At 32.3% G+C, this 25,690-nt stretch overlaps 2 protein-coding genes across 2 annotated transcripts in view; both read right to left on the bottom strand.

Moving 5' to 3' along the window:
• Nucleotides 1-25,690, bottom strand: part of Cen (cerebellar degeneration-related protein 2-like) — a 352,760-nt gene that overhangs the window by 310,843 nt on the left and 16,227 nt on the right. The window lies entirely within an intron of this gene.
• On the bottom strand, nt 69-1,186 carry LOC140438528 (uncharacterized). The gene has a single exon (XM_072528188.1). The coding sequence runs from the start codon at nt 1,086-1,088 to the stop codon at nt 174-176; it is 915 nt and encodes a 304-aa protein (XP_072384289.1). The 5' UTR covers nt 1,089-1,186; the 3' UTR covers nt 69-173.

Below are 25,690 nucleotides of genomic sequence, written 5' to 3'. Positions count from 1 at the left end.
AAGCAAAAGAAGATTTACTTACTCTTCATCCATATTTATTGCAGCTCTTAGTTGTAAACAAAATAAAATCGAAAACAAATATCTTATATTTGAAACCATATAATCAACGCAAAAATTTAATTTTTTATGACCAAACAAATACAACTACGTTCAAAAAAATTGTGAGTATTAGATTACGTATTGTACGCCGCAATATTTGCATCCCCCCTTGCTTCACGAAGACAATTTTCTTTAGAATATTCACTAACATCCGAATTTTCTTCGTCCAGGGTTGCTTGTGAGTCTCGAGCATTGATATCACCTTTGCCGCTTACCTGTTCCTTATCACTTTTATCATCCTCGGTAACTTTAAAGCTTACAATATGTGCGGTAGTCTTCATAGGCTTGTTGTTCAAGGAATTTGTGATCAAACTGTGCAGACTATTATCACCAAATTCTGGAAATTTACACGGTTTGGTATCACCAACAATTTGGTTCTCGAAGTTTTCCTTGATGTGATTGATGCTTTTCCTTAACGTTTCTCCAGATAGATTTTTTAACTCGGTATGTTCGTTGCTCAAAGCCTTTTCCAACAACGTCGTTAACGATTCTATACAAGATTTAAGTCCAGCTTCTCTGTTCTTGCGTTCTTTGTCTTTTCTAACATATTCACTGGGTGTAATTGAAAGAAGCTGGTCTATTCTGTCGGTGTAAGTGTGCCGAAACATAGATGAATCTTTTCGGGGTATTACCCATCCAAAGTTAGATCTGTTACTCATTTTCCTCGATAATTTTCTGGATGGTGGTGGAAAAAAAGACTTACGCATTGTAGTTGCTTCTATTTTCTGAGGAAATACTTGCAGCCTAGATATAGTTTGGTACGAGCAACTATCCGAATCTCTTAGATGGGGATGCTTTAGCCTTAATTTCGAAAGAGCTTTAGCGTTCGTCACTTGAAAGATGTCGTTAACTTCATATATTAGAAGGATGTGAACCACACATAAAATCAACGATAGGAACACTTCGATTGAGAAACTTGGGAATGAATATATATGGACCATTACTGTTTTTGATATTATTCTTCCGAAATGATTGATAATATCTTCCATTTTTAGACGATGATTTTTACCAAAATTTAACTGTCACATTATGTCAACATAGACAATTCAATAAACAGAGGTATTTTGTGACAAGGAAAAACCAACAATTTAAAGGGTATTTATACAAATGCAGTCCGGAAATACAATTGAGTCACAACTGAAAAATAAACAATGTTGCCTGATTACTTACGCGATTTTATGTTTGCCCCATGCTTCAGTATGAAAAAAGAAGAATCTTAAACCGTCATATCAAAATTGTCAACTTGATTTGTCACTGAGAATATCATTATTTTGTGTTATTTGTGTTTGTTATTAAAATAAACAAATTTGATACAATGACTATGTGAAGAGATTCTTAAACTAATCTCTTGTGACATATTTAAGTTAAATATTGTAGGAAAAATGTGTCTTCTTCTTAGGGTGCCTGTCCGTTCCGAACGTTGGTGATCATTCTGGCTATGATGACTTTGTGTTGAGGTCTTTCTATACCATGCTCAATCCAGGCTATTTTTCTTCGTCGTGGAGCCCTATTTCCTTCAATTTTACCTTGCAAATTGCATTGAAGTAGCTCATATCTGCCTTGATTTCTTATTATATGTCCAAAGTACTACAGCTTACGGCCCTTCACGATATTGACCAAATCCGCAGTTATGTTCATCATCCGTAGTACTTCTTCATTGGTGACATGGACAGACACATGGTATCCTCAGGATCCTTCTGTATAACCATAGCTCAAAAGCCTGAAGTTTTGATACAGTTTTCGCATTTACATCTCTTGGGTATTGTCCCACGATTCATTGATTATAGTTCTCAAGTAGTTATACTGTGAGACACGTTGAATTCTCATTTGGTTCACATACAGATTTGCTACAGTTATGTTTTTCTTGCTGATGATCAGTAACTTGGTTTTATTGGTGTTTATATCCAATCCATATGTTCTACTTGTTTTCGTTATTTTGTTCATTAAGTTTTGCAGCCCTTCTATAGAAAACAGTATTGTATCATCTGCATACCACAGGTTATTGAGCTTGACTCCATTTATTGAGATGCCTTCGTCAATATCTTTTATAGCCTCTTCAAAAAATGTGCTCCGAGTACAGATTGAATATTAGAGGTGAAATTATGCACCCCTGTCTCACTCCCCTTAAAATTTTGATCTGATCCGTATATTCTCAATTTATTCGAAGCACCGCTGATTGATTCCAATACAGGTTAGCTATTATGTTTAGGTCTCTTCTGTCAATCTCTGTCCTCTTCAGCACTTCCGTCATTTTTTCATGCCTCATTCTATCGAAAGCTTTCTTGTAGTCAATGGCATACAAAAACATCACAGCTGATCTCTCTACATTTTTAAAACAATACCTGTACGCTAAATAAAGCTTCCCTCGTACCAACGGCGTTCACAAATCCAAACTGATTGGGTGAAATTTGTTCTTCGCATTTCCGGTAAATTCTTTTGTGGATGACTTTTAAAAACAGCTTCAGCAGATGGCTCATTAGCCTTATGGTCCTATAGTCTTCTTAAACTTTTGCTCCTGGTGTTTTGGCAATGGTACGAACTACGATTTGAGCCACTCTACTGGTATGTTTCCTGCCTTATATATTTCATTAAATATTTCAGTTATTATTTTTATTTGTTCTGCATCTAATAGCTTCAGCAGTTCTGCAGGAATTTCATCAAGTCCTGGTGCCTTTCCATCCTTCATTTGTCTGACAGCTGCGGTTATTTCTTCTGGTGTAATGTACTTTTTTTTATTTTGAATATTAGTTTGTTCTTTACTGATACGATTTATTTATCCCCCCATTCAACACCAATGGGACATATATGCCCCATGTCCTTCCTAATAAAAAAAAATCGCTTTGTTAGGTCTCTAGGTATCAACGAATATCATTAAAGTCATTTTAAACAGGTTTCTCTAGCTACAATAAAATCAGTAATGAAAGGGTTTTAATGGGACTGTCTCTATAGGAACTGCCATAGGATTTCATATATTTTACTCAACAATTCAACATTTACTTAATATTTAATTGCCTAACATTAAGTAATTGCCAGCATATTTACTTAAATAAAAATAATCTTACGAATTAAACAGTATATCTAACAGTATTGTTGAGTACTTTTCTATTTCGATAAGATATAAAGGTAAAGATATCATCGGGTACATTCACTTTTCCCCGTTGCATATTACCTGATTACATCAATAAATTGACAAGTTTGGTCACTCCAATTAATTTGCATAAAGAACCACACCTGTATTTATGCATTATCGTTAAATACGCTTTCAATTGTTAAGATAATTACAGAAGGAACCGATGGCCTCTAGAAGAGTTCTTAGTAAATACTTGAGCTCGTACCAATGATTACTTTCTGTCAACTGAAGAGTTCTTTATACATACTTAAACTTATGGAAAGAATCATACTGCAAACGGCAAATCTAAAAATAGTTACTAAAGGGAATACATAATTAGCAGCTACAGGAATTGGTATTGTTAGAAAATAAAATTAAAATGATATAGTACACAAGAAGGAGTAAAAAAGTGTCACAGTAAGTCATTTCAAATGCCAATAAAAACTATAAGATCATTTTTTTGAAAAGATTGTTATAGCTGTTTTTTTTTTCTTTACTGGCCTAAAAATGTTTTGGTTAAGATTCATGAGTGGCTTGAGTGCCTTCCCCAATCGGGCGCCTTTTTACTCTTGAAGTAGGGTGTCAATGCTAACGGGCAGATCATTTAATGGACATAATCTGACAAGAACTCTTACAATACACTTACAATACAACACAAGTTTTTGACTGTGATTGACAACCGTACTAGATGTTCTGCACATCGATGTCTTGGTGATTGGGGAGAATTTCCGCCTTGTGTTATCGCTACGGGCCGCCGAAAGCCAGTAAGGAACTCTCACAATATACGTAATGCTCGATCGGTAGTTTCGTTGAGGAACTAAGAATCCTCCGTTTCATTATCTTCTACATATAGTTTTAGTTATGGAAATAGCCTCTTCTTGGGCTACCAACTGTGGGTAAACAACATTTAAAAGAGAACATGAAGAGAATAATTATATCATACCTAGCTGACCATAAATTCACAGTTCTGATAGGACAAGCCCTCGGAAATTTGGGAATATCGCAGGGAGCAGTATTGTATATTGTACAATTTATATATACCACATTTTGCAAGAATAGCAGGAACCCTTATCAGCCTTTATGAAGATAACACTTCAATATTGCGATAAAACATATAAATAGGACATAGCAGTAAGATGTTAAAGTGTATCGAATTGATAATAGCTGTACAACCAGGAAAGACATAAGCAGTTATATTTAAGAAGAAAAACTCCAGAAGAACAACCAGTAGTGCAAAATAAACTCATTGAATGAAAAAATAAAGCTGTGTAGCTAGGAGTAATAATAGAAAAAGTACTGACGTTTGCTTCTCATATGAATGTAAACATCCACAGAGCAGCAGCTGTCCAATAAACTATTTATAAATGGAAGGAAAATGAAAAATACATACGTAATTTAACCTAATACGTATTTCGCCATAAAAGGGCTCTTCAGAACGGTTATTCACAGTCGCTCTGAACGTGAAAATAAATCTTTTCTGTCTAAGGAAGCAACTCTAACATGGCTTTGTATGGACACAACTAGCGACATCTGATATTAAAATCCGTAAACTAATTTTCCAAACCAAATTCAGATTTTTGCTTTAATCTGTGCCTTCTAAGAATTGTTTTTCAAAACCGTTTGTATTTTGAGAACGATTTCCGAAGTGAAAATTGAAACGTCAATAAACGTATTTTAACCTTTATTATTGTGGCTTATTTCCATTTAAATAGTAATTAGATAGGGAGTTGTTTTGGTCATCTTCTTTCTTATTTATAAATGATATAGATCAATATTCTAAGCAGCAAAGATAAAATAAAGATCATGCAATTGCTTGTCGACATTATAGAAGGAGAAAATGTTTCAAAAAGAATATGTGGTTGCCAAAGTGATAAGTAGTCAAATTATCGTTACACAATTGGTTTTTACCAGTAATTTCATTTCTACTTTCGTATCGCATTATTTTTGTAACCATTTAGTGTACTGGTACCCAAATCTCATTTAAACTTTTACCGAAAATGTATTTGTTGAAAATATTGGCCCTAATTTTATTCACTCTTTCCTGTATGTGAGAAAAACTTTCCATTTTACACAAATTACATTTTACTGCCTTCTGCAACATCTCATTTCCTAGCCTATAAACGTTAAACAGTTAAACCTTCCACTTTTCGCTTTTATAGAGTATAATTACGTGAGAATTATACAATTAACTTAACTTTAAAAAAACTAAATTGCAGTCATTGGATCGTTTAATTATAAATATGGGAAAACTTTGATATTTAAGAAATGAACAATGTGTTTTGTGAAAAATACTGTTGTCATTAGCACCTCATTTCGCGTAGTACTTAATCATTCAGCCACTAGTTACCTAATACTAATTATCAAGTGGAGTGGTGTGTAGTACATAATTTTTTACTGGTATGAATTAAAAAAAACTGATACAAACAATAAAAACCCTTAAAGGAAAAAGGACAAAAAAATGAATTCAGCACTTCAACAGGCTGAAGACATGGACGAACGGAAAGTTTCCATTGAGTTAGAGATTTTAGACGAAAGGAAATCAATTAAAACTAAAAGCGTCATCTAATAGTAAGAATGACAAAAGGAAAGTATCCATCAAAATATTCAGGCAGAAATTAAATAATTGCAGCTATCATAGCAAAAAATTCAGAAAAAAGGGAAAGATATAACCCTTTCGTTACTGATTTTATTGAAGCTAAATAAAACTCTTTAAAATGATTTTAATGATATATGATATTTATTGATACCTAGAGACTTAACACAGCGATTGATTTTTTTTATTGTTGCGTGTCCTTGTATCCTTACAAAGGATATGGGACATAAATGCCCCATTAGTGTTGAATGGTGTGATAAATAAATCCCATCAGTAAAGAAACAAATTTATATTCAAAATAAAAAAAAATACATTACACCAAAAAAAAAAAACATTACTTCTTATTAATGATGTGGTAAAAAACAATTTTTGCATAGAGGCACATTGCACGCTGTACAAAGAGTTGTAGTTCGAGTTTCTGATTTATTTTGTGTACATCTAAAGGACCTTCTCCTAGTGGGTATTTGTTGTGGCAAATGATCTCCAACGTTGATCATCCGTTTCTGTTGTTGAGATATTTTTCCCGAACGGCCATTTATTCGTTTTTTTTTTACATTTGATTTCGATCTTCCTAATTTAATTAGCTGTTGTGCCAGAAAATTCAAAAGTGAAAATTTTGTAATTTCTTTTATGTAAATCCTTGTAAATAATCTAAGAATTTACAATAGCATACATAACTAATCTATAAAAAACTTTTATCTACGAAAAAACTACGAAAATCTACGAAATGGTCTCCACCATTTCGTAGATTTTCGGTCCATATCATAATGTGCTAATGTTTTGATCGGCGAGATCTACTCCTCCCATAAAATTATTGTTTCTGGATAAATAAACTCAGCTTTGCAGCTTTCTGTTGATAATTCCAATAGTCGTACTGTGAAAATTGGATATCAGTATCACTTTTTTCTTATCTTTCCATTTAGTCGCTAAAATTCCTTCTGATGAAACTAAAAACTCCATATCACCCCTTAACATTTTATTATTTTCAAATTTGGCTACATTTAGCCAATTGGCCATATAGGTTCCTAAACATGGAAAATTTAGGGTGTTTAGTAAGTTAAACTAAGTGAAAAATCTATCAAAGCATAGACACACATTTGGTGACCGACCGTATGGTGTTGGCTAGAGTTTGAACAACTCGTTCTCCTAGAGTTCCAGTAGTTAGTGTGGATTCTTTTCCCGACTAAATATTAAAATCGTATATATCCTGTAAAAAAATCACTTCATTGCCACATTTTTATACCTGTTTTTACTGGCTTCATAGGTAGATACTGCTTCAGGGCAGATCTTCCTTTGAACTTAGTCATTGATTCGTCGATGGACTAATGGGAACTCTCAGTCTTTGCCTTTACAAAAGTTTGTTTCAAACAAGAAACCATTTCATCGATGTAGTATGTTTTTGATGTATTACCATTTCTTTCAGGATGATTATAATAGGACTTAGCAGGAATAACATAACAATATCTTTATTTTTAGAAAATAATATACATCCCGTGAACATAAAATTATTTAAAAAAAAACAGTGTCACAAACGAAAATATTATTTACTTATTCCTAACCGTTACATATACAAATAGTCCTCCACAAAATATGGCTCAAGAGCTACCAGTAATTTAAATATTTGATGTTTATACAAACTTAATCTTTCCTCCCTTTTGATAGGTTCAGGCAGTTTATTAAACAATTTGATGCAGCAATAAAGAGCATTTTTTTCTGTTATACTTAACCTGTGTATTGGAATTTTATAATTATATAGCCTGGTATTTACTATACTATTGGGCTCAAAGTTCCTAAAGAGTATTTTATTCTTATATAGAAACAGTAAGCATTCTTGAATAAATACAGCGTAAACTGTTAAAATATTATTACTCCTAAAATGCCCTCTACATGATTCCCTACTTTTTAAGTCAAACATAACTCTGATTATTTTTTTCTGAACCAGAAATACATTATTTATGTCCCTACTGTGGCCAAAATTTATTAGACCATATCTAAATTTTGCTTCAAAATTAGCATGATACACTGTTTTTAATGAGTTACTATTCATGTATTTTTTTAGAACTCTAAAGCTGTAAATCACTTTACTCAAAGACATACATAACTGGTCAACATGTTTATCCCAACATAAAAAACTGTCAATATATAATCCTAAAAATTTGGTACTGCTGCTAATATTTAAAGTGTCATTATTTACAATAATACTGTTTGGCATATCTGAATGTGCATAATTTGTCTTAAACAAAAGAAGATCTGTTTTATTTTGATTTAAAACCAACCTATTTATAGAAAACCAGTCTTTAGCTTTCTGGAACTCTAAACTAGCATTAACGCTTAGAACAGACATGTCTTTACCACTGACTAAAATGTTTGTATCATCTGCATAATTTGTTATGCTGGAAGTAGTATTAGCCACTAACCATGAAGATCATTGATATAGATCACAAACAGTAAAGGACCAATCACACTTCCTTGTGGTACTCCAATATTGATAGTGCTTTCAGATGAGATGCCTATTTCAGTGTTTTTATGTATTTTTACTAAATGTCTCCTATTTGCCAAGTAGGACTTAAACCAGTTCAATGCTGGTCTACGTATACCATATTTCTCCAATTTATCAAATAATAGGTCATGCACTAAACAGTCATATGGCTTTGATAGGTCCAAAAAGAGACCCAAAGCCATATGACCAATCTCAGTACATTTCAAAATATCCCAGACAAATTGAAAAATCGCAGTCTGAGTTGATTTTCCCTGTTGATAACCATGCTGATTTGCACTAATAATATGACATTTTGTTAAAAATTCTGTTATCCGCCTATACATAGTCATTTCTAAGATTTTTGAAAAGGAACATAGAAGGCTAATTGGTCTATAGTTATTAATTAATTTAGGATCACCCTTTTTGTAAACAGGTGTTACTATGGCAGTTTTCAGGCATTCAGGAAATACACCAGATTTTAGTGAATTATTTATGATTGTAGTGAGAGGATTCACTATCTCCTTTATACAAAGTTTAAGGATTTTAGTGGGTATTTCATCAATTCCACAACTCATTTTGTTTTTTAAATTTATAGTTATATCCATAATTTCAGTTAATTGAGATAAAGTGTTATTTAAAGTAGTATTTAAGTGGATCATGTATTTATCAGCAATCTCTTGAGGACTACCCTCTACTTTTATTGAATTTACACTTTTTAATTGACCATTAATTTCACTAACAATTTGCCACATGCATTTATTTTTGTTGGCAGCTTCAGACATCCTGTTTTCATATAGCTTTGATCGTTTTGTTATTAGTTTCTTATTATATTCTTTTTTTACCTGTCTATAGGAATCATAGAATTTATGGTTAACTCTGCTCATTGTAAACAAGATGTCTAAACGAGTCTTACATTCTATTATCTCTGGATCATCTCTTTTATTAAGGCCTTTTTTACGTTGCCTAGAATCTAACTTTTTAAAAGGAAAGCACTGATTGAATATATACAGAAACTGATTTAAGAAAGTATTCCATTGATCATTTACACATTTGTAACTTAAATTAAGCCAGTCATGATTATGTAATTTACTTATAAAGGTTTCTATATTATTTGTACTAAAATGTCTTTTCATTTCAAGAGTATTCGTTTCTGCTTCCTCTACCTGAAAAGTTAATTTTTGGGCAGAATGATCAGAGATTCCAGCATGCAAGACTTCTACTGACACATATGATTGCATATTTGTCAGTATGTTATCTATACAAGTTTTAGATGTGGCAGTTACTCTAGTGTAGTCTTCAATTACATGACAAATATTATATGAGTTAATTAACATACAAAATTTTACTTTATCTAATGTGTTATTCTTAAGATCGATATTGAAATCTCCCCCTATAATTATAATTGTGTTTTCTATCATAATTCTTCCCAGTATAATATCAAATTTGTTTAAAAAAACTGCCAGATCGCTACCTGATGGTCTGTAAACTGATGCTATAATGAGTTTGTTATTATCTATATTAGCTTCGCATATTAGCTTCGAATATACAGCGATCTCTTGAAATAGCATTTTTTGTGAGGGAATTCGAAAGTAATTCGTTTTGTGACCAGTAGTATGAGATAGATGGTACTTTATTGTAATGCATAACCATAGTACAACCAATTACTGTCATCATTTCGTACATATCTGTTTTTTTCGTGTTTAATTTTATATTTCTGTTTTTTGGAAGTACTGCAATTTTTTGGTTTGTATTGTTTGGTTTGTTTGGTTTATTTTGTACAGAAAGCAATATGCATAAATAAACCATGCGGAAATAATTTTAGAAAAATATCAACAGGATGGGAACCTTTATCAATATTTAGTATTGTTATCCCATTTCTCTGGGTGGGAATTTCTTTTTTCGGACAAAAGTTTGTATTTGGTATATTCCATTTTGCAGTCAATTCATTCCTTTCAGACTCATCTTCAGATATTCCCACGTTATCAGAACTTTCTTCGTCGGAAGCAGTGATGTTTACATCCACACGGTCAGGACTCAGGTACTTCATCAGAGTCTGAGGCAGCATAAGATTATTGCTTATATTCATTTTCAGAAATATTTGAGATGTTTTTAATTTCTTCTTGAAACTCTTTTTGTGTTAGAAAACGTTTACGTGCCATAGTATCCTATGGATACCTATCTGCCTATCTCTACTCGTTCAAATGTGTCGGGGGAAATTGCTCTACATTCTTTGGGCAACAATTCGTTGTTTCAAAATGTCAATATTGTCAGGTGATGTAGCGTAAACTTTAGATTTCAAGTATCCCCACAGAAAAAAATTTAATGGTGTGAGGTCCGGTGACCGAGATGGCCATTCTATCATACCTCGTCGTCCAATCTATCTACCACGATATTCCTCATCTAGGTAACATCTTACTGCATCATAATTGTGTGCAGGAGCATTATCTAGTTAAAACGTTATTTTCAAGTTGCCAAATTCATCTAGATTATCATTCAGAATTTCAAGTATTAACGGTTCAATTGCATTTTGTTACATCTCCAGATACACTTCACCGGTTAAGTTACTGTTGATAAAAATAGGCCCAACTATCTGGTTTCCCAAAATACCTGCCCAAACATTTTTTTTGGAAATTGAATATGTGTTTCACAAAAGACGTGAGGATTTGTATCACTCCAATACCTTACATAGTGTGTGTTAACATTTCCATTGGGAGAAAAAGTACTTTCGTCACTAAAACAAATTGTTTTTATGTAATCGGACTATTGGTTAATTTTATTGGACATATTTTCTTTGAAATCTAATCTTCGGTCGGGGTCATTATCTGAAAGTTAGTGCACAAATTTTAATTTGCATGGATAAAATTTGCTTTCAGCGAACACTCGGTGTACTGTATTTCGACTGATTGCATAGATAGATGCAACTTGGGCTTTAGAAGAAGTAGGGTTCACTACCATTTCTGAAATTATGTCAATTTTTTTGTCATCACTAACAATTGTTGGTCGACCAGATCGTTTGACATTTTAAACACTACCTGTTTGTTTCAACTTCCGAAGGAGCTTCCTCAAATAAGCTCTTGATATAGGGCGATTGGGGTACCTCTCATTAAAAAGACGTTCCGCTGCATGGAAATTATTTCCACATTCACCAATTATTAACACAGCTACTACATTGTCGGCTACAGTACGTACCATTCTGACTTTGTAAAAATTTAAACGTCTCGTTAAACAATAATTAAACTAAATATAACTAAGAATAACTAACTAAAAACAACTTGACTAAACTTCAACTCTTGAGCATAAACTCAAATAAAATTAGTATGGTTGAATAGGTATTTCCAATACCTTTGAAACGAGGTACCAGTTGACATAAGGTCCTATTTAAAATTATCTGTCACAGTGACGCTGTAACGTCATCTGTCACTATTACGTTACTTGCTATGACTAGGTATGAAGCCTACGTCTGTTTATTAGCTCTCTCCAAATGTCACTATTATAAGTATAACCGTTAAAAAGATACGAGGGGGTTAACGGACTTTTGACTAGCACTGTATAATATTTAGCTGCTTTATGCAAAGCATGTTTTTCGACGTAAAAATTGACGGACTAAATAAAAAGCTGATTATTATAATACAAAAAAAATAGGTTAAAATATAAATCATAATATTAATAAATTAAATTAGGTTAAAACATAAATTAGTTTATTGCTTCAATACAATCTGAGATATGATTTTTTGAAATTTGACAACTCACTTCACTCTTAAATCGTCCATAATTCGAAGAGGATGCTTTTTTTAAATACCAATTTACCTAAAGAAAAGGCAAAAAGGAAAAAAAATTATCTAACAATCGTACAAAAAAAATATTTACGTTTTTTTATAAGGAATCGATTACACTTTCTTTGAACCACTTGTCTTTTTTCAGAGGGTTCTTTACGCAACTGTGTTAATTTTCTTTGTTTTGGTCACCATCGTTACTACTGTCTTCCTTACTTCAACTGACTTTAACTGGAAGTACAAACGATATGGCAACTCTGAATAAAGAGCACAGTCAATTTGTGTTTATTACCTACATCGTCCTACGCCAATTCCTACCGACTCTCTTTAATTTTTATTTGCATTTTTCACGGCCACAACATTTTTTATGTAACATACCTTACAAAAAATGTTTATGTCTACGTGGGATAGGTTGTTCTTTCTATAATTACTCGGTATACAGCGTGAGAAAACACCGCAAAAATAAAATAAAAGAGACATGAATGAATTGTGTTACTACTAGAATTTCATCCATCCGGATGAAATTCAAGAAGAGGTTTGAAGTTATTGTTTTATTTTTAAAGCGACCTGAGGATATCATTGTCTTTTGTTTGTAAAGCTTAGGAAAAGATTATGAGGTATAAATACAGCAGGGAATAACAACAAAATATATAAAATTTAAATTAAGGCTGATGAAAAAATGTTAATAAATTGAGAATAACAACCATCGTGGAAGAGTTTGGATAGAAAATGGAACAAGACAACAAATATCCATCAGCTATTCTACAAAATATTGAAATTCTTTAAAAAAGAAAAACAAGTGTACAATTATAAAATCTTACGATGTCGAAATACTACCTGGAAACCCAATCATAATGGACAAATGAAAAAAATACCTTGAAGCACTATGAACACCTGATTAAACTCTAAATTGTGTTGAAAATGTAAACACGGAACAACAAGACGCCGAGAAACACTACTTGAATTATTATGTTCCTAATATGCTGTTTAAATGACATACCTCAGTCAAATAAGATACCCAAACCTTTTCCACGATTTTTCATTTTCAATTTTTTCAACCACATTAAACATTTTTAAATCATCAGGGAACATCAAAAAAGGTGAATTTGTTGATTTCAACAATATCAGCTTATCAGCTACAATAAGTTAAATAATACAAGAGCCGCATGTACTGTGTTGGTAGAAAATAGTTAAAGCGGAATCACCTGCAGTGGACAGGACATGTAGAAAGGGTCAAAAAATTAAATATGATAAGAAGGATTTTAACAGCGCAGTCGGTGGGTATAAAAAGACGAAGCCTACCAAAGCAAAAGTGTAGAGACGGCGTAATACAGGATGCTGAGAAGGTCGATACTGCCAACTGTAAACCCCAAGCAAAGGACAGGGCAGAAAGCTTGAGAAGGTCTAGACTGTATCACTGTAATGATGATGATAACAGGTAACAAAAGAAGTACGCCCGAAGATACCATTTAGGAAGTTTATATAGAATCTGCATATTTAATTCATTGATCATTTACTACAATAAACTAATAGAAACATTACTTTATTGTAGTAAATTTTATTTTGCTCATTTAAATAGCGGATAATGTTTTTCTGATCAATACATTTTACATTTTTTCTACCTTATTTTTCATTAATCGAAGTAATTTTACTATTTATTATATTTCTGTTCTTGACTTTACATAGATTGTATCTGGGTTTAAATTATTTTCTTGTGTCATTGATCTCTCTGTTAACCTTTTTGTAAATCGATCTCATGTCTTTTTGTTCTTAAATTTACAATTATTCTGCAATATGGAGCTGCCTTTTCGAAAACCGTGTTGTTCTTCTGGTATAATGGTCTCTGTAATATGTAGAATGGCATTCAATCGAGTGATACCTTTATAGCTTCTACAATTGCTCCGGTCACCTTTCATAAACAGTGATATAAATTGTGATATTTCATTAAATTTTTAAATCATATTTTCAGGAATTTATATCGAATCATATCTATAAAATTGATTATAAAATTTAGATCTTCGTGTAAAATCTGTTCAATTTTCAACTTCGACAATGGAAATATGATTTTAAAAAAATTTCCATCTTGGTTCCTATTGGTCATAGAAGCTTCTTTTTTTTAAGATTGTGTTTTTTCACCATCTTTTTAGCGAGCCTACTTACCAGCGCGTGATATAAAAAATATCAAAGTTATTATATATGTTTATAAGCTAAAAATTCAGCCCTTTTTCAAACGGATTTTTTAATAACAATTCTCATAAAATGTTTAATTTTTTTAATATATCATTAAAACTGAAGTCTCAAAGAATTGATTGCAATTTGCCAAATAACTCTAAAGTTACTGTTTGCTCAAGTAAAGTTGTTTAAGTAATCGCTCTCGCAGATAAACAAATTGAATAACTTACAAACTATTTAATCGATCTAGCTATAGAATATACCTACTCAATATGAAAGGGAGAAACCAGCGAGTTCTAGAGTGAACATAATATATTCTCTCCACTTTCTGATGACCTCAATTGTTATATAGATGTGCAGAACGCAACAACTATCACAGTGCCTTTTTCGGTACGGTTCTGCCTTGAACCGTGCCAAATCAACAACATTCAAAGCAAACCTGAAGAGAATGACAAGATCTTAAACGGGGATATATGTTCAATCCTTTTCGAAATAAAGAATCCTTACCCTAACCTTCAAAATGAATATTGGAATTGGAAGAAGAAGATATCCATTTAGGTATGTAAGATATGTATGTGTTTATTTTTCTGCCTGCTTTGAAAATATCGTTATAAAGATTGTTTTAATCTTTTGTCATAAAAACTACTATCATGAAAAATACGAAAGACAGATTTAATTTCAATACAGAGCACCACCATTCTCTTATACGTATTTCGTCCTTTTGGACTCCTCAGAGAGAACTTTTAGTCAGCTCTGAATGAAACAAAGTATTCCTGAGGCTACAGCGAAATCTATTAAAAGCCAACAGAAGTCCGTTCGAAATAAATTCAGGAAAATGCCAAATCTATGCTTTCTACAATTTACAAAGCAAACAGACGATCGATGTACTGACATGAGGAATCTAAAAATTGTATTCCATAACACGTGAACTTATCTAGGCAAATACCTCGATCGGAGTTCTATTGATTACTATCAGGAATTTCCAAATAGAGTATAGATTGTTATTTTGCTTTTATATTTTATTATCACGGAGTGTTTGATTTTGATTTAATTAATTACATAAGAACGCATTAACAATTTTGACGTGAGTCCTTATAGAAGACGTTGATTTGGTATATGAATACGTCTGATTCGCTATAAGCCCAAACATCAGGAAATGTTTAAGGTCGTATACAGAGGTCCGAATATTATAAATTGGAACAGTTTTACTTCTTTCAGCGCAGCTTCTCTTAATTGAAGGATACAATAAATTGTCAACCGCTCTCTTTTTAACTCCACATAGCACTTAATCTTGTCCCAGTACTAATTAATTTATTTAACAAACATTAACATTTCCTTATCGCAGTTATATACCGGTACTTTCTAAAGACAAATGTGAGAATTGAGTTGACTCGCCTTGTATACTGCCAACCTATGAGAATGGACTGCCTACACTTTTTCGATTTAAAAGTAATGCCAAGTTCATTCTTCAGTATACTTTTACTTTTCAAGATTATCTGGAGCACTTGTACGTAATTACGGGGCTGAGGTACTCGCATTAGATTCACTATCGGTCTGATCAATGAAGAGAACTAAGTAGAGGTGTGGGATTTTTTAGAGGTGAACGACAGGTTTGATTGTAGGATTATTTCGTTATAGAATGCAAAAAACTATGTAGCGGATTGATCTGAATGAATGATAACAACCGAGAGTCTTAATTCATACTATTCTGAAACTGGTAAATATACAATATTTGTTTTATTGAACTAAACTGTTTATGAATTAATTAAAACTTAAATACCAATGACAAAGATGTAGCAAATACGCGTCAAATAACAAAAATAACTATCAGATAACTAAGAGAGATGGTAGATTCTTTAAAGGACACTTCCTCTGGTCCCGATGACATCCCAGCTTATTTTCTAAAACACCTACCCGACAAAGCTGAAAAAATATTATTGAGAATATATAATCGTATATGGACTAGACATGAATTTCCCAAATTATGGAAAACACCTATAACTATTCCCATCTTAAAATCTAATAAGCCACCAAATAAAGCAGATTCCTATCATTCTAGGTATCTAGCTTGTGTAATGTGTAAGCTTTAAAAAAAAATTATGCATAAATGTTTGTTGTGGTGTCGGAAAGAAAAAAACTAACTAATTAATAGACCATCTGGATTTCGTCCCTCAAGATCGACTACTGACAATTTAGTAGATACAGAATCAAATATTAATAATGCCTCCTGCAACAACCAAAAATGTATTGCAATTTAATTTGATTTGCACAAATCATTTGATATGACTTGGCATTATAAGATAATATCAGCACTGGAATTATGGGGCTTATAAAAAAATAAACTTGCTTTTATTAAAAATTTTCTCCTAAATGTAAATTTGAATGTAAAAGTAAACGGTCTTCTATCTAATGTAAAATATCAAAAAAATTTCACACTTTAAGGGTCGGTAATCAGCCCAAACCTTTTCCTTATAGCTATTAATGATATAATTACATCAATGAATAAACCCATTCAAGTAAGATTGTACGCGGATGATCTTATATTTTTAGGGAAACAATATACAATTTACCATTGGCAGATGGACTTGGAAATGCACATATCATACAAAATAAAGTGTATAAAAAGAGTGCATTTTCCAAGCCATAGGTAGTCAAGCTTCCTATACCCTGGAAGCCTCCTTCACGGGGCTCTGCTCCACGCTTGTCCTTAGACTCTTTTGCTTGAACCTTTTCACCACCAAATTGCGTTTTATTTGTGAGAGATTACCTAATCCACCAAATTGGGATAGAAACTCAGAGAAAACTTCGATTGGATAGAGTCGAAGCCCTCTGTAAAGCACCTAGGGAGCTAATATGGAGTTATTTCCAGTGAAAACTCAAACCTCTCTATAGTGACACCCTCCCCTTATAAATGGTGGTTTAGGGAGAGCTCGACAGTAGAAGTGGTAAACCTTTTTGCATCTTTTTGCAACCTAAACTTTTGAACTAAAATAGATATAAGTCAATGGATTAATATTGTAGAAATAGAAATAAAAGAAGACATCTTAATTAGAGAAAAACGCACCATTAGACAAACTTAAACAACCACCAAAAGCCAAAGAAGTCAAAGAATGGATCATGTGATTTAAAAAAAAAGACCCAGGTTACAACCAAGTAACAGCAGAAATATTTAAAAATGGTGGAAAAGAATTATAGCAAAGAATACACAAATTATTAGAAAGAATATGGATGAACGAAAAGATTCTCGAATAATGGAAAAAAAGGATTAATAGTGCCAATAAAGATTCCCGAAAATGGAAAACATAATTACTATTACCAATATACAGAAGACTAGTTGGTACGGATATAATATTCATGAAAGCAAAAAATGCAAAGAAGATTAACGCCGTGGACATCAGAAGGGGAAAGATGAAAATGCAGACCCAAAATTTGGTGGCAGGAATAAGTTAAAAGAGATTTAAGAACACTATAAATAAAGAAAACAGATACTACTGGATATATCAGCTTGAGTGCAAGTGGTTAACAAGGCCGAAAATTGTCAAGACCTGAAAGCAGATGTACCAAATGAAACAACCAGTGGATTAATCCAGCACAGCAAACGGATCTGAAAAGTGTGTCAGAATAGCTACAATTTCTTTAGAAATGTATACCTTGTAAATAAAAAATAATCCTAAATTCCTTTTTGCTTCACTTCTGGCTTACCTGTATATTTTTACAACTCTTGCAATTTGTCTGATATCCCTTTTTATGTACTGGACAAATATAGCCTCTTTCCACCTATTTGGTAATCTTGTACTTATATACTGCTGTAATGATCTGGTTAATAGCTTCTTTAAGTTGATATCGCCCTTTGGCTATCATTTTTACTATTATTAGGTTTTGACAAGGTGCGATATTCTTTCTTGAACAGTTTGATATCGTTACTCTCTGGCCTAGTTGCCATTTCCTCATTCTCATTTCCAACATTCTTTTGATAGTATTCTTTCCATCTATTTAGACTTTTAGCAGTTCCTTCAAGTAACTTTCCTTTATGGTAGAGTATAGTACTTAGAATAGTGTTGTGTTTTTATATCTCTTCTACTTGGTTTTGTATTTTGTTCTAGTTTTCGTTTTGTATTGGACTCTAACATCCTCATTTTAGAACTCTTTCTGTTTATACATGTTATGTAGGATTATTTTACAAGAACACATGAAGCATGAATTCTCCTTTTTTATTTAGCACGTTTAACCCTGCTTTTTCGACAATCAAAATTTTAAACCGGTTTGACATCAGCGGTAATTTTAAGAATTAAGTGTTACATGATACGTAATGAATATAAATTAGCGAATAATCTTCCATCGGCAAACAAATCGATGTCCTGCATTATAACTAAAATTAACGCTGAATCATTAGCTGAATTTGAACATATAAACAATTTTTTTAATCGGTTTGTCATACTTGTAAAACCACTTATAACTTTAAAATTAATTCAGAAAATTGTGTAATCACAAACGTGTAATTTAGATAAACGATGAAAAAATATTTTAGAACGATATTGTGGTATATCTTAGATTGTTTTCGTAGTAAAATAATTCATATCCATCATCTTGTAGCTTACCCTTGTTAATTTATATTGTTTCACCCAGATCTTTAATTTATCCGTTTCTTGAATAGTATTCTTCAATTTTCCTACTGCAATGAACATTCTTATGTTTGAAGTGGCCATAACTAAGAATATGTTTTTTTTTGGTGATACTTTCGGCATTCCAGGAAAACTCTATCCTTTAGTGATTTAAAACTTGTTTGGGACTAACAGTCATTATCAACCTCAAACAAGAAGGCACTTAGAAGAAGGAGAAAAACACAAGCACGGATTGTGCCATAACAAGATCCTATTTCCTATCTCCATAATTCAAAAAAGGTCCCGAATTCATTTTTTATAAGACCAGTTCATAACTCTGAACTGGTCCAAATAATCAGTAGTATCAATAGCAAATCTTCCTGTAGTACTGATGAACTATCCATAAAAATTTTCTTAAATCTCCCAAAAAATGTGTTGGAAGTCGAGGTCTCACTAATTAACGATAAAAAAGATATATTCTCAGAGTGCTTAAAGACAGTCATTATTATTCCTCTTCATAAGGGTGGTGAAAAATCTAATGTCTGCAACTATAGACCTGCTGCCTTACTACAGGTCCTATTCAAAATTATTAAGAGACTTTTAAAAGCCCGACTTATGTCCTTTTTCGTTGAAAACAACATTTTATCACAAAGTCAGTTCGGCTTTTTATCTAATAAATGTACCAGCGATGCTATGCTTTTTGTACTACATAAGGTCTATCAAGCACTAAACAGTAATCTTTATACTGCCACTGTTTTTTGTGACTATGCCAAAGCTTTTGATTGAGTAAATCACGACATTTTGATAAAAAAACTAAATTTCTACGGAATTCGAGGAATTTCTTTGAATTGGTTCCAATCTTACTTGAAGAATAGGAAACAACTAGTTAGAGCAAATGAGACTGACTCTAGTCACAAAAGCATTATATGTGAAGTACCACAAGGTTCAGTACTGGGTCCTCTACTTTTCCTTTATAAATGACATCACTAACTTAAACATTGATGAAAAAAAAATTTCTTTTTGCTGATGATACCAGTATTACCTGGAAGAACTCTAATATTTCAACTCTTCTTTATTGCAATTATAACTTCTGATCTACTTAAAATAAAAACCTGGTCCAACTCTAATTTACTCTCTTTTAACGTGGATAAGACAATAGCATTATCCTATAAAAGAGCTCTTCAACCCTTGCTTCTTAATAACAGCCAGTTCAGTATCGTTGATTCTGTAAAATTCCTTGGTAGTTTTATAGACAACAATCTTAAATGTCCCCTTCATATCGATTTGTTAAGTAAGAAACTAGCATCAGCCTGCTATGCAATAAGATCTGTTTCGAAAGGAATCAATTTAGCATGTTCGAAAATAACATAGTTTTCTTTGTTTGAGTCTCATCTTCGATATGGCCTTCCTTTTTGGGTTCTATCTTTTTGACCTCAGTAAAATAACACATTGCAGAAGCTACTTCAAAAATCATTTTAATTTTTACCTCTTTTAGAGATTTTAACTCTTCCCTCTTTATATATTTTATTATCTTTTATTTTATGATTCTGTGATATTGACGATTTATGTAATTTTAGTAAATTTTAATTGTTATTGTTATTTTTTTACTTTTTTAAGCTTTGTCCACAAAATTGTAAAATTTTCAGTGACAATAAAGCATATTTCTATTCTATTCTATTTTAACTAAACTATTCAAGATATATACAGATTGAACGAATTTAAAACGGAACATACAATTTAATATATGTCTGTTTGAACTGCATTTGAAATAGTGGACCAATATAAAACTTGGACAAAAATAAATCCATACCCGGTGATAGACATTGTATAAAATATCGTTCAACTATCTGTCTCCTTTAAAGGAAAGAGGAGCTTGCCTAATAGTCGGAGAGATAGAGCCGAAATTTTGAACTGATCAGTAATATGACATTTCTCTATTGGAATATATTCATTGTAACTGGTTTAAGACTTTGTCTTACAGGCGGACACCCCTCGTGGTACAGGGGGTGGCTATACAAGGATGAAGTTGTAATTTTTTTCAGAAAAATTAACGATCGATAATATGGCTGAAATTTGCCCAGAGTAAGATCTTGGTATAACCAGACGAAATCCCAAAGGGCGGACACGAGAGTGGATACATAAGGGGTGGCGGACAGGGGTGAAATTGCAATTTTTTGGGGAAAAATTAACGATAAGTAATATGTCCGCCATTTTTATGGCTCATTATTTAGCCCCTAAAAACTCTAAATCCAAAAGGGCGGACAGCTGGGTTGGTACAGAGAGCCATAAAACGGGGTCAAATGTACCACTTGCCTGCGCATTTTAGGTCTCGGTAACAATTTTCAAACTGATTTTATTATGATATTTTTATACCGATTGATTTGAAAATTTGTATGCTCACTTCTGTTACAATTCTGAAAAGCGGCAAGTAGAGTTTTCCTCAAAATTTTCCAAAAAAATTTCCGTAAATGAAAATTTTCGTAATTTTTTAAGGTAAAATCTAATTTGTAGAATCCTTTCGATTTTCTGTCAGTTATACCATGAATTTTTCCAAAAATTTTCAAACGATTTTTCCGATAAGAAAAAAAAATTTAGAAAAACTAAAAATTTCGTCATTTTTCTCACTCTCACTGATGTCATCACATTCATCATCTTCGTCACTTTCACTTTCAATAATATCACATTCATTATCTGCTTCATTTTCAATCACTACTTCTCGAATTGATTCTGGCATCTGAGGTAAACTAAACCATTTGAATTTATATGTTTCATCTTCAAACTCCCAACCATGTTCTTCAACAATCAATTCTGTTGGTGCTTTTTTTATGAGCATTTGTCCAAATATTGGAAATATAATGGGCTCGCAGTAGATGTTGGTGTAATTCATCTTGACATGGTGGTAAGCTTGAAGCATCGAAATTTTTTAGTTTTTTTTTTTAAAAAGGCTCGTTCATATAATGCAACTTATACTGTCGGTTAAATACTGAAAATCTGACATCGTTTACTCTTCTTTTTGGAATTGTTCTCGTCAGTCCTGTTCCATATAAGTGACATATGAAAGTTTCTAAGGTTTCAAAAACTTCATTACAATCGAAGTCAGTTTCACCAAGTTGGATAAAAGCATCTTGATACTTATTACATTTAGCGCATGCGTCTAGAATTACTGATCTAAATGGAACGCGAATCATTATTATTTTAATATTTTAAAATAATAATGATGCAAAATTAATGTCCAAACAGAATTTGTAAAATTATAATTAACTAATGAAAAAAAAATTCAATCAATTTGAAAGTTAAAAAAAATATTGAAAATATCTAAGTAAATTTCAAAACTTAAAAAATTGATAATTCCACTATTAAATTGATTTTTATTAATAATTATTTGTAAAATATTAAAGGAATTCTACAAATTGAATTTTACCTATTGATAAATAGAAATAATATATTTTGTATTTGATTATTAATGTAATAATAAATCAAATTTTTCTTATATCTGAACAACCATTATTTATGCAATATAAATTTAAAAACCTTTTTATTGTAATAAAAAATAAGTAAAATTACTATTTGTTATACCAAAAATATTTAATAGTTAACATTATAAATTTACTTTGATTTAATAAAATATCAAATATCAAACATTTATTCAATTAAAAATTAATTCGTAAAATATTTATATTTAAGAAAAAAATGTGATTTGTAAAGTAAATATGACTTTAGTTTGAAAAAAAAAACATTATCATAATATCATTTTAAAACTACAAACTATTCTATAAAAGATTCAGACGATGACGTAGAGTTTTATTAAATGTTTTAGAAAAGTTTTTCTAATTTTTTTTTCTTATCTTAAAAATCGTTTGAAAATTTTTGGAAAAAAATCATGGTATAACTTACAGAAAATCGAAAGGATTCTATAAATTAGATTTTACCTCAAAAAATCACGAAAATTTTCATTTACGGAAATTTTTTTGGAAAATTTTGAGGAAAACTCTACTTGACGCTTCTCAGAATTGTAACAAAAGTGAGCATACAAATTTTCAAATCAATCGGTATAAAAATATCATAATAAAATCAGTTTGAAAATTGTTACCGAGACCTAAAATGCGCAGGCAAGTGGTACATTTGACCCCGTTTTATGGCTCTCTGTACCAACCCAGCTGTCCGCCCTTTTGGATTTAGAGTTTTTAGGGGCTAAATAATGAGCCATGAAAATGGCGGACATATTACTTATCGTTAATTTTTCCCCAAAAAATTGCAATTTCACCCCTGTCCGCCACCCCTTATGTATCCACTCTCGTGTCCGCCCTTTGGGATTTCGTCTGGTTATACCAAGATCTTACTCTGGGCAAATTTCAGCCATATTATCGATCGTTAATTTTTCTGAAAAAAATTACAACTTCATCCCTGTATAGCCACCCCATGTACTACGAGGGGCGTCCGCCTGTAAGGCAAAGTCTTAACCCAGTTACAATGAATATATTCCAATAGAGAAATGTCATATTACTGATCAGTTCAAAATTTCGGCTCTATCTCTTGGACTATAAGGAAGCGATAAGTGGTTTGACAGCATAATAACTGCTTGTGTAGTCTAGTTTTCACAGTGATTCTAGGCAACCTATTTGGGTGAAGTTTTGACTTGTTCTTGAATGAATTCAGAATCCAGCAGCCCGCTGAAGTATTGGATTTTTATAATATAATTATTTGATAACCTTTTGTTGGCCAACCACCTAGAGCGGAGTTGAGCCGAAATACATTGATTTCGTATGTTCCGTTTTAAATTCGTTCAATCTGTATGTCTCAAGAAGTACGGAGAGCATTAGAGGAATAGAGGAATAACAGGACTAAGAGATGTGTTTATTAGAATTATAAACATATGACAAATGCTAGATAATTTTCAAAATGGCAAAAAATTCGTACGGGCGCTATTTTTAATATAAAACTGGTAATAAAAAATTAATCACCCAGTGAAAGAGCAGTTATAGAAGAGACTAAAATAAATTTCATTAAAAAATAGAACACTGTGCTTTTCATTTTGTCGCATTGCCTCATATTTTTTCTGTTTGGAGCAGATCCATGGTGTTTAACGGCAACAATGATATAATGTCGGTATTAAAGACAACTAAAATTAATGACAATATTGAGAGAGTGGCTGAAAAATTATTTAAAAAAAAAACATAGTTTTTTTTTAGGAATCTATGATGAGTATTGCAAGGTAATAGGGACATCGATAGATGTGCGCTGGACATTTAGAACAAGACAGATAAAATAAAAGATGGCAAGTGATGTGGAAGAAAGATTCCCGTGAAACTTCTTCTTCCTATGCCGTCATCACCAACGGAGGTTGGTGACCACATTTCTAAGTTTCTTTATCCTTAGAGCATGGAATAATTTTTGTACATCCATGTTTGTCCAGTCCCGAATATTTCGCAGCCATGAATTTTTTTTTGTAACTAATCCCGTGAAACTAAAAAATAAGAAAACAGCAGGAAGGTTTATATTCTTAGCAAAATTATTTTATTTTGTTTTGGCTGTTGCTTAACGCATTGTTTATAGTTCCAATCTATTACGAACTCAAGTGAATTATTGACTTCAGAGACAGCAGTGCGGCTTGTGTGAAGCAATAAAAATTTTGGCCGAATCGTGTTTAACTGGAGAAATTTTCACTGTATGGGGTCTTTCAATAGGAACTTCCGAACTTTGACAGTTGGTAACATATTGTTAAAGCTACATTTGTCAAATTTACTGTCATTTTTTAGCCTGTTTTGAGAAATCACACATTATGGTATAACTCAATGGGATCATAGGAATGAGTCCGAGAACAAACAGCATTGTCCAATTTGGGACGAAACCAATCCAGATGATATCAAAGAGTGTCCGCTGCATCCCGAAAAAGTCACTGATTAGGATGGATTTTGCGCTGGCGGTCCATATTTCGTCGATAAGGACGTTGACAACGCCATCACTGTCAATGACGAGTGCTATATGTTCATAATTACCAACTTCATTGACGATCATTGATGATTACACTCTTGATTCCTACGTAAACAATGTCAGTACATTTCATATATTTTACCAAAGGTAGGTACTTATGTTGCGAAGTATCTGGGTTTTTATTAATTTTAAATATGATGTAAAATGAAACGACTAAACTCTAAAATTTCTATCCTATTAACGGAAAAAAAATTAGAGCGTAGATACCAGGGTATTATATCAAAGTATAAATAGCCTCTAATCTCGCTAATGCTATTTTCACATAAGGTTAGAAGGGAAGGTATCAAGTTCGATAGTGTTTTGAGCTTCTTCTTCTTATCGTGCCTATCCGTTACATATGTTGGACACTAACATGGCTATTCTGACTTTGTTGACTGCTGCCCTGAAAAGTCCGGTAGTGGTTAAGTTAAACCATTTTCGCAGGTTATGCAGCCAGGATATTCTTCTTCGTCCTGGACCTCTTTTCCCATGCACTTTACCTTGAATCTTGAAATATGGTCCGAAGTAGTTTATATCGTTGTTCATTGCGCATTATATGGCCCAGGTATTCTAGTTTACGACGTTTTATGGTTACGACTAGTTCGCGCTCTTTACCCATTCTACGTAGTACTTCTTCGATGGTAACTCTGTCTATCCAGGAAATCCTCAACATGCGTCTATAGCACCACATCTCAAATGCTTCGAGTCTCTTCAGTGATGCTTTAGTTAAGGTCCATGATTCTACGCCATATAAAAGAACGGAGAATACGTAGCATTTTAGTAAACGAACTTTTATTTCCAATTTTATATCGTGACTGTTAAAGATTTTTTTCATTTTGACGAAAGCTGATCTTTATCTTAATTTCCGTCGATTGGTCCCACTGTTCATTTAAG

Source organism: Diabrotica undecimpunctata, chromosome 4, assembly GCF_040954645.1.
Source record: "Diabrotica undecimpunctata isolate CICGRU chromosome 4, icDiaUnde3, whole genome shotgun sequence".
Lineage (NCBI taxonomy): Eukaryota > Metazoa > Arthropoda > Insecta > Coleoptera > Chrysomelidae > Diabrotica > Diabrotica undecimpunctata.
This window is presented reverse-complemented; position numbering and strand designations above follow the sequence as displayed.